Raw genomic sequence first — 10,716 nt, forward strand, 5'->3', positions numbered from 1 at the left:
CTCCGCTGGCTTCTTCGACAGGCAAGATGCTACAAACCAAACAGGAGAAGAAATATTAGAGATGTTAGTAAGATGCCTGCATTTTGTTGTTTCTGTGTGAAAGACGAGTATTAACTGGGGGGAAGATCTTTTAAATTCAAGAGCATTTTCTTGAGAAAGGTCACCTGTTGTCTTGTGAGGAATAGGAAAACGTTCTCTACTGTTTCCGCCTAAAGAGTGTAGTTGGGAGTTTATCACTCTGGGGCTAATTTCGGCATTAAAGAGAGATTAAAGCACATTTAAAACAACCCACAAATAAAGCAAAAATGGTGAGTAATTGCATGAACAATTATCACATGCAATTGTGCAAAGTGATATTGGGAATGCATTGCCGCTGACATCCCAAAGTAAAAAGATGCGTGCTAATGCTTCTTTGTGACCCCTTTAATAGCGGGTTTTGTGTGACGTTGTGTGAAATTGTTTCACGTAATTACGTCATTTTTTCAGGATATTCACAGGATAAACTCCCAATTTCCTTTGTGTGATAAATGGATAAGGATATGGATAATAACTTTCCTCAAAACGGCTGGCCTTCAGATATGTTGAATTACAGCTCCCATCATCCCCTGCCACCATGGCTGTCAGATTATGGGAGTTGTAGTATGACCAGCTGGGAGGAGGGCTAAACTGGAGAAGGCAGATTCAAAAGCCCATTCATTGCTAATTTTTATAATTGTCTTTATTACAATGTTTGATGCCTGTCACCTGTTTCTGGCCATTCTCTTTCTTTCTAGTACTTTGTGTTTGACTTCCACGTTCCGCCAGATGTCATGTTCGACAAGATCATCAAATTGTCGGTGAGCAAGACCCATCCTATCCTTCCCTGTCTCAGCTTTTTAAAAAGAAAAAGAGAATAATCACCATAAAATTTGAAATGCGTTGCTGGAGAAGAGTTCTGCAGAGACTGGTAAAGGCACCAGTAAATGGGTCCTATATGGGAACAAAACAGAGAAGGAGAAAAATGATGAAACGCTTTAGCCACCTTGAGTCCCTGTACTGGCATAAGGCAGGATATGCTAAATAAACATAATCATGTCAAGTCAGAGGCTTTCATGGCCAGCATCCATAGTTTATTGTGGGGGTTTTTGGGCTATATGACCATGTTCTAGAAGAGTTTGTTCCTGACGTTTCACCAGAATCTGTGGCTGGCATCTTCAGAGAATGCTGGCATGGACCTTGTTCACTTTAAGAGTTTCTTCTTTCCTGCTGAAGTTGCCAGTTGTTTATGGATTTCAATGGCTTTCCTATGCTTTGTGACCTGATAGTTGTTGGCATGGTCCAGAATTTGAGTGTTTTGAAACAGCATTTTATGCCCAGGATGGTTTATAAAGCACAGAGAAGCCATTGAAATCCACAAACAACTAGAAAACTTCAACAGGAAATAAGAAACCCTTAAAGTGAACAAAGTCTGGCTACCAGTCCTGAAAAACACCAAAATCAAGACCCAGCAAATGCAAATGAATTAGCAGATACCAAGAGCCCATTGTACAGCTCACAGAATTCTGTAGCATTGAGCCATGGCAGTTAAAGGGGAATCAAACTGCATTAATTCTGCAGTGTAGATGCAGAGAGAGATGCATGGAGGAATTCCCGGGTTGCTGCTAGATATTTGGCGAAGGTTCTTGCAGAAGGAGGTACTGGATACCTCCCTCCACAGCAACCCCAACCCCATATCTCCAACCGGATTCTGGCCGTACAGTACAGATTATGTGTAGGAGTCCAAGTAGACCATAAGTTGATCAAGGAAAGTAATAGCGCCACTCTATACTGCTTTGGTCAGGCCTCACCTGGAATAATACTGTGTCTAGTTCTGGGCACCACAATTAAAAAGGATGTTGTTAAGTTGGAGTGTATCCAAAGGAGGACCACCAAAATAGTAAAGGGCCTGGAAACCATGCCTTATGAGGAATGACTTAAGGAGCTGGGTAGTTTAGCCTGGAAAAGAGAAGGTTAAGGGATGATATGATAGCCGTGTTTATGTATTTGAAGTATTTAACTATTTGAACAGGGATGTAATCAGGATTTTGGGAAGGGGGGTGGTCCATGCCATTCATTGTATTTAACGGAAGGGTCAAGTTGGACCCCATGGACCTCCCCCCCCCCCTACATGGCTACAGCACTGATTTGAAAGGTGTCACATTGAGGATGGAGCAAGTTTGTTTTCTGCTGCTCTAAAGAATAGGACCCAGAGCAATGGATGCAAGCTACAGGGAAAGAGATTCCAGCTCAACATTAAGAAGAACTTCTGACTGTAAGAGCTGTTCAGCAGTGGAAAATGCTTCTTGGAGAGTGGTGGAATTTCCCTCCTTGGAAGTCTTTAAACAGAGGCTGGATGGCCATCTGTCAGGGATGCTTTGATTGAGAGTTCCTGCATGGCAGAAGGGGGTTGGACTGGAAGGCCCTTGGGGTCTCTTCATACTGTTATGATTCTATAATTCTAGGATTAAAACCTGGAGTGGATTCATCACCCCACTGACATAGTAGCTAATGGCTACCCTGCTTCCTTAACCATGTCTCTGTGCCTTGTCTAAGGAGGACCTATTGTTCATTGGCAGAGCATCTGTTTAGTACAGTATACTTTAGTACAGTCTGGGTTCAAGTCCTGGCTGCTCCATTTTGAAAAAGAGGAAATGTAGGTAGCTGCTGTTGGGGAAAAAACGTTCTTTGCTTGATCCATTTTACTTTGTATTTTTCTCCAGGTGATTCACTCCAAGAACCTCCTGCGCAGCGGGACTTTGGTGGGCTCTTTCAAAATGGATGTCGGGACTGTTTACACTCAGCCAGGCAAGTAGCAGAATGACCAAAGGGAGGAAAAGGCTGGGAAAGTGGAGATGACCAGATAAGAAGGTTCTTGGTGCCCTCTGACATAAGAGTCTATTGCTTCCACTGAGATAAACTGTGGTTTATCCCGAAAGCTTAGTTTGGCTTGAGTCTCCCTTATTTGAAATTCCAAAATCCAAAATGGTCCACACGGGTGGGTGAGATGGTGACATCTTTGCTTTCTGATGGTTCAGTGTACACAAACATTGTTTCATGCACAAAATTATTTTTAAAATGTTGCGCATAAAATTACCTTTCAAGCTATGGGTGTAAGGTGAATATGAAACATAAGCGAATTTCATAATGAGACTTGGATTATCTCGTTGTTGCTGTTGTCTGCTTTCAATTCATTTTTGACTTACAGTGATCCTAAGATGAACCTAATAATAATAATAAAGATTTATTTGCAGCCCACCCAATCACGAAGAATCCGGGCGGGTTACAACAATAAAATACATCAATTACAATAGAGTTAAAAATCAAACCCTAGACCTACCCCCCCCCCCATACCCAGTACTAAAACAGAATTAAACAATAATAGTATTAAAAACATGAAAAACATTAAACCTACATCGGGATTTGCTTGGCAGGGTTTGTTCAGAGGAGGTTTGCCATTGCCTTCCCCTGAGGCTGAGAGAATGTGACTAGGCCAAAGTCACCCAGTGGGTTTCATGGCCAAGATGGGAATCAAATCCTGGTATCCAGAGTCATAGTCACCCAAACTACTATGCCACACTGGCTCACATTACATGTATGCAAATATTCCAAAATTTGAAAATCTCTGAAATCCCCAAAACTTCTGGTCCAACCATTTTGGATAAGGGAGACTCAACTTGTACTGACTTTTCTTTTCCCAAATGTTGTTTATATTTCTAAAAGCACAGGTGACATTGAGGGCTATTGCCCTACACATGATTATTTGAGACTAAGGGGCGGTGCAGACCGGTACTTTGTACCGGCCTGTACATGTGGTGAGGGCTGAGCATTTGCATGCTCAAAGCCCTTACCACGCCACCCAGCCGCCATCATGGCATGTGCCCATCCACACGGTGTGCACCATGATGGCACACACCAGGCACAGTGCGCAAATGGCACTGCACGGAAGGGGTGTCATGATGTCACGCTGCAGCTCTTATGATGCTCCTTCTGGGATGCAAAAAGAGCAATGTGTGGTTGCTGCAGCCTCCATCCAGGGCTCAAAGGAGCGGCGTTGAGACACCCGTCTGTAGAGACCCTAAGTCTACCTGAGGTCTACTAGTACCAGTACCTGCAAAGGATCTTGCGCTACCTTTAATATTAACTTAAAGAAAGAAGTTAGTAGCATGAGTTTTCATAGACTTGAGTCTACTTCATCAGATACGTGTTTAGTACCCATGTAAAATGTACCAAAAAGTGTGTGTGTTTGAGAGGGGCCCAGGCAAGTACCAGAAGATTGGCTGGAATCGTGTTGGTGTCTTACACATGCGTAAATTCTCCTATGAAAACATCTGGACATTTCTTGCCAATGCAGGACAGCTACATTCTGTTCAAGGTAGCAGGGAAAGAGTCGTGCATGTAGTACATATGTGCATGTGTAGTAGATGCCATACACATCGGTTGTGCATTCGATTGTACACTGGGGTACGCAGTTATTTGCCAGTCCACCCAAGGATGGCACAGCACAACCAATGGGCAACTCTGCCTGTGGAGATTTACAGTAGGGATTCCAGTGTAGGATTGTAGATGCATAAAATATATATAGCATAGATGTAATATGAAAGTACAGTTGTCCCTGCACATTTGTGACTTTGACTTTTGCGGTTTTGATTCCTATGTTCTCTCTAGAAATCCTTAGGTCCTCCAGCGCAGCTCTGCCAGAAGTTGACCATAGAGTTGTGCTGGAGCCTAGAAGTTCCTAGAGAAAACACTTCTCTAGGCATTTGTAGGTCCTCCAGTATGATTCTGTGAACAACATCTGGCTGATGTTGACCATAGAGTTGCACTGGAGGACCTGGAGATACCTAGGGAGGTGTTCTGTTTGGTAAAAAGAATGGTATTTTTCCATTTGCGGTTTTTCTACACTTATGGTATCCTTCACCCCTAACCCCAGTGAATGTAGAAGGACCACTATATTCTCAAATGACATTGACCCTACTAAGATTTGCTTCTGAGTAAGTATGTATGGAGAACTAGCATGGTTCAGTGCATTGGGCTATAATTTTGGAGACCAGGGTTCGAATCCCAGCTCTACCATGGAAATCCACTGGGTGACCTGGGGCAAGTCATAGTCTCTCAGTCTCAGAGGATGGCAATGGCAAACCTCCTCTGTACCAAGAAAACCCCACGATAACCCCATGGTATTAGACTTTTATTGAACTGTGTAATATTGTTGATGTAACTGTTGTTATATTGTATTGCTTGATGTATTGTACTGCTTTGTATTGTGACATATGTCACATAACTGCCATAGTGTGAACCGCTTTGATCAGATGGAAAAGCGGTATACAAATAAAAGTTTTATTATTTATAAGTTTACTTTAATGACACCATAAATTGGAAATGACTTGAAGGCACACAGAAACAACAAGTATGTACCAGACATTTGGTTCCAAGGACTCTCAAAAGGTTGCTGAAAGTGCATCATCTCCTAGGCAGTTTCCTTCCAAAAATCTTTCAAGGTTGACAGAGAAGGGTGTTGCCTTCAAGTGTAAAAATGTGCAAAAGTACAAAGGCATGACATTCCCTGGGTGATGCATACAGGTCAGTCTGTTTCCACTAAAAGCAAATCCATGTTGTTCAAAACCTTAGTCCCCACAAAGTGTGGATGTCTGGCACATTGCAAACACTGGGGACCTCATTCACTGCCTTGAAGAAGGAGCACAGTAAACTCCGACAACTAGGCTATGTTTCACCTTTGGTGTTTATTGGCTCCGAAACCCATTGGGTTGCAGGAACCCTGCAAGAGTCTGCTGACACATAAGAAAGTTCACCAAAAGAACCAGTTGAACATTTTCATTTGATACGGCATGTTTGCATCCAGTGTGTGGTTGTGGAATCCGAATTTTTGGTGTCCATTGCAAATGGATACACTATCCTGCTCATTGGTCAGTTATGCATTATTGCCATTCAACCAAGGACTACAGAACGCATGCATACTTCTGCATGCAGACATTGGCACTGTGCAACTCCAATGTAGGATCTCAGCCATTGTATAGTGCGCCCACGTTATAGGCGGTTGCGCTTTACGTGGTCTTGAGCATGTGCACTCAAGCCGCGTGGGGCGCAAGGGGCGGCGCGTCCCATTCAAATGAATGGGGTGCACGCCCGTGGCACTGCCTCACCGCCATGCACGAGCCCCATTCAAATGAATGGGGCTGCAGCATAGGCGGAATTCGCCTTATGTGGGGGGGAGTCCGGAATGGATCCCCCACGTAAAGCAAGGTCCCACTGTATATTGCTGAGGGGGTGGACTTGGGTGAATCTGTGGGGCTGATTTTCTGCCCCTGAGACCCTCAGGGAGCATGAAAATTGTAAGTGACCAGTGCACGTCACCCTTTTTAAAAGGCAAGACTCTTCTCTTGTGCATCTGCACTGCAGAATTAAGGCAGGTTGACACCTCTTGAACTGCCACGGCTCAGTGCTATTTAATTCTGAGATTTGTAGTTTTGTGAGATTTCTGTCATCTCTATCTCATCTCCATCTCAGATCAGAGATCTCCGTCTCTGTCAGAGAGCTCTGGTGCCACTACAGACTCCAAATCCCAGGATTCCATAGGATGGTGCCACAGCAATTAAAGCATTGTCAAACTGCATTAATTCTGCAGTATGGCAGCAGCCTTGGAGTTTTTCCAGAAAGGCAATTAAACCCTTTATCGCCAGGGAAGACATTAGGTGGCCACCGAAACAACCTTCTGGGCCTCATTTTGCCCTCTCCTGGTGTAGACCAACAATAATTTTATACCTAATTAGTAGTCAACGCCAGAGCTGATGCTTCTACAGTAGGGATGTAGTCTTTGTGATTATCCATATATATTAGTTTTAAAACACACAACCTGAATCAAAATAAAATAAAATAAAATACTCAACATAAAGAAAGGGGAAAATACTTCTGGGGGCTACTGCACTCCAAAATCCCCATGCCAGTCTGTAATAATAATAATATTAATAATAAGAACAACTACAGCAGCAGCAGCAACAACAGTAATACTAATTTACATAGGAGGCTGCCTTCTAAAGAGTCAGAATCATGGTCAATCTAACCCATTATTGTTAACCCAGACTGGCAGCCTTGGCTCAGTGAGGTTTCAGGCAAGATCCTTCTCCTGGCCATACCTGACAATCTTTTGTGAGCTGCCTTGGCTCCACTTTAGGAGAAAGGTGGCATAAAAAGAAAAGAAAAGAAAATGCTTGGGTTTGAACCTTGGACTTTTTGCAGAAAAATGCCAGAGGCTGCCCTTGTATTTCAATACTCTGCTAGTCCATCTGACCCAGCATTGCCAGTTCTGACTGGCAGCCATGACTCTTTCCAAGGATTCAGGCAGGATTCTTCCTAGCTTTATCTGGAGATTCATGAGCTTCCCTCCTGGTGGTTTCCCTTCCATGTATTAGCCAGGCCTGACCCAGCTTAGCTTCCCAAAGTTGGCGACTGCTGGTGGGTGATATCTAAGTCTGGGAGCAACACCAACATCTGACCGTCCATCTCTCCTTGCAGAGCACCAGTTCCACCACAAGTGGGCAATCTTGTCAGACCCGGAGGACATCACGGCTGGGTTGAAGGGTTACGTGAAGGTGGACATTGCGGTGGTGGGCAAAGGGGACAACATCAAGACGCCGCACAAAGCCAACGAGACGGACGAGGATGACATTGAGGGGTGAGGAGGAATGCAAGGTGGAAAGTTGGAAGCCAGTGGTGCTGACCTTCTCAGTTGTAATGGGATGGGAAACCATAGGGTGCATCTACACTGTAGGAACAATAGCAATAGCAGTAGCAAGTACATTTCTATACCGCTTATCAGTGCACACCTAAGTGGTTTACAATATGCAAGCCAATTGTCCCCCAACAAGCTGGGTATTCATTTTAGCGACCTGCAAAAGGATGCCAGGTTGAATCGACCCTGAGCCCCTGGCTGGAATTGAACTCACAACTTGTGGTTTGTGAGTGAGTGGCTGCAGTACAGGCATTGGACCACTGTGCCACCAGGACTCAATTTGACAGTTTGACAGCACTTTAGTTGCCATGGTTCCATCCTACAGAATCCTGGGATCTGTAGTTTGGTGAGTCACCAGCCCTCTTTTGCAGAGAAGGTTAAAGACCTGGTTAAAAAAAACAACTGCAAATCTCAGTATTCCATCGGATGGAACTACAGCACTTAAAGTGGTGTCAAACTGCATTATTTCTACAGTGCAGATGCACTCCTAGCAGTGGCTGAAAGGACAAACCGTATCCAATACCAAACAATGCAGTCGGGAGCCGTAAATGAAAACAGAGGAGTAGCAAGATATTGGAGTCAGTCCAGGGTCGTAACTCACAGGGTTGTATGTCACAGTAGACACAGGTTGAGAGAGAAACCAAGTCTGTTTCCAGCAGAGCAAACACAGAAAGGCCCTTGACTTATAAAGCCAGCTGGCACAGTCCCACCCAACTTGCAAATTGTATTTCAAGAGGGTGTTTCCCGGCTGCATGTGCGCATCCTCTTACTTTGCTGGCAGAGGAGGGACTGGGCATGTACCAAATGCTAAAGCCTTCACCTTCCCAGGGACATGCAACTATCTCTCTTACCATCTCCTCCTCTGGAGAATTCAGACGGTGGGCAGGTTACTGGTTAAATGCCAGTACTACAGCCACAAGGTTGTGAGTTCGATCCCTGCAGGTCTCTAGGGTCCACTCAGCCTTTCATCCTTTCATAGGTTGGTAAAATGAGTACCCACCTTGCTGGGGGCAGTTGGCTTACAGATTGTAAACTGCTTAGAGTGAGTTCACTATTAAGCAGTATAGAAATGTAAATGCTATTGCTATTGCTATTGGAGGCAGGCACGGCTGCAGTGGGTCTGTTTTGCCTTCTGGAGCTGAACTCTCAAGTGCAAAGGGCATGACGGTACATTGTCTCTTCCAGGAACCTGCTTCTCCCAGATGGAGTCCCCCAAGAAAGGCAGTGGGCCCGCTTCTATATCAAGATCTATCGGGCGGAGGGTCTCCCGCGCATGAACACGAGCATCATGGCCAATGTGAAGAAGGCACTCATCGGGGAGAACAAAGACTTGGTGGATCCCTATGTCCAGGTCCTCTTTGCAGGACAGAAGGTATGTAAGGATGCAAAGGTATGCTTATATCTTCATCCTAAGCAAAAATCATGTATTCTGCACAGAAATGTGCATTTTCTGCACAAAATAACCATGTCCCCTCCCCCCCCACACACACACACACATAATAAATCCTAAACTGTGAATAATCCTTTAAAACAGCAGGACTCCCAAAACGATACATGAGGGAAAACATAAGAATCTTGCTGAACATTTTGGAATATTATGGGAAGCATAACGATAAACAAATTGGCATAATGTTCATTGATCTGGAGAAGGCTTTTGACTCAGTCAATTGGCAGTTATTGTTGAAATTATTAGAAAAAATTAAAATAGGGAATAATTTTATCAATTGGATTAAAAAAATATATCACAATCAAAAAGCTCAAATTAGAGTAAATGGGGAGAAGACATCCTTTTTCAACATACAAAGGGGAACTAGACAAGGTTGTCCATTATCTCCGCTGTTGTTCTTGTTAGTAATGGAAGTATTGATAAAAGGAATAAAATCCAATGACAAAATTAAAGGGACAAGAATAAAAAATCAAACCTATAAAATTCGGGCTTACGCGGATGACATAATCCTTTTTGTTGAAGACCCAATTGATAATATTAATAAAATCATGGAAATCCTAGGGAACTTCGGAGAAGTGACTGGGTGTAGAATTAATAAGAACAAATCAATGATCATGACTAGAAATATGAAATTAGGGGAGGAGAAGCTGTTAGAAGAGGTCTCCGGAATCAAAATTGGAAAAAAAACCAAATATTTGGGGATACAAATAACAAGTAAAACAACAGATCTCTTTGAAAATAATTACAAAAAACTATGGGCCAATATAAGACAAGATCTCATCAGATGGAATAAATTAAATCTATCTATTATGGGCAGAATAGATACGATAAAAATGATGATACTCCCAAAACTTCTACATTTGTTCCAGATGTTACCAATTTTGATCCCAGAGAAGATATTCAAAGAATGGGACAGAGATTTGGCAAATTTCATTTGGAGAGGAAGGAAAGCTAGAATTAAATTCAAACTACTGCAAGACTCACGAGATAGAGGAGGATTAAACCTGCCCAATTTCAAACTTTATTTTGAAGCATGCAGTCTGATCTGGCTTAAAGAATGGGTAAATTTAGAAAATAACAATTTATTAGAGATAGAAGCAGAAGGAATGACCTTCGGCTGGCATGCTTACCTGATTTATGAAAAAGATAGACAAAACAAATCCTTCCAAGAACATTCCATTAGGAAAGCTTTAATAAAAGTCTGGAATAAGTATAGAGATAGGATATTCCCCACCATAGAAGGTTGGGTGTCACCTCACGAAGCCTTCTACAGAAAAGAGATGGTTAGGGAAGGAAAATGGTATAGATATAGAGACCTTTTGGAAAAGCATGGAGATACTGTAAACTTGAAATCAAAGGAAAAAATAAATAACGATGGTTGGAATATCAACTGGTTTGCGTATTCACAAGTTATGAGTAGGTATAAAGAAGACACCAAGCAACGAAAGGTAGAGATTAAGGAAGGAAAGTCAGAACTAGGGAAATTAATGCTGGATAGCCTGGA

At 43.0% G+C, this 10,716-nt stretch overlaps 1 protein-coding gene across 15 annotated transcripts in view; it reads left to right on the top strand.

The window, feature by feature from the left end:
• Nucleotides 1-10,716, top strand: part of OTOF (otoferlin) — a 198,113-nt gene that overhangs the window by 117,204 nt on the left and 70,193 nt on the right. For all 15 annotated transcript variants that reach the window (XM_089528705.1, XM_089528704.1, XM_089528703.1 and 12 more), the window contains exons 10-13: nucleotides 774-836; nucleotides 2,739-2,823; nucleotides 7,549-7,708; nucleotides 8,951-9,137. In XM_089528705.1, the coding sequence (XP_089384831.1) occupies nucleotides 774-836; nucleotides 2,739-2,823; nucleotides 7,549-7,708; nucleotides 8,951-9,137 (495 nt within the window). The remainder of the gene's footprint in view (nucleotides 1-773; nucleotides 837-2,738; nucleotides 2,824-7,548; nucleotides 7,709-8,950; nucleotides 9,138-10,716) is intronic.

Source organism: Sceloporus occidentalis, unplaced genomic scaffold, assembly GCF_023333645.1.
Source record: "Sceloporus occidentalis isolate IW3139 unplaced genomic scaffold, rSceOcc1.0.p SCAF_6, whole genome shotgun sequence".
NCBI classification, from domain to species: Eukaryota; Metazoa; Chordata; class Lepidosauria; order Squamata; family Phrynosomatidae; genus Sceloporus; species Sceloporus occidentalis.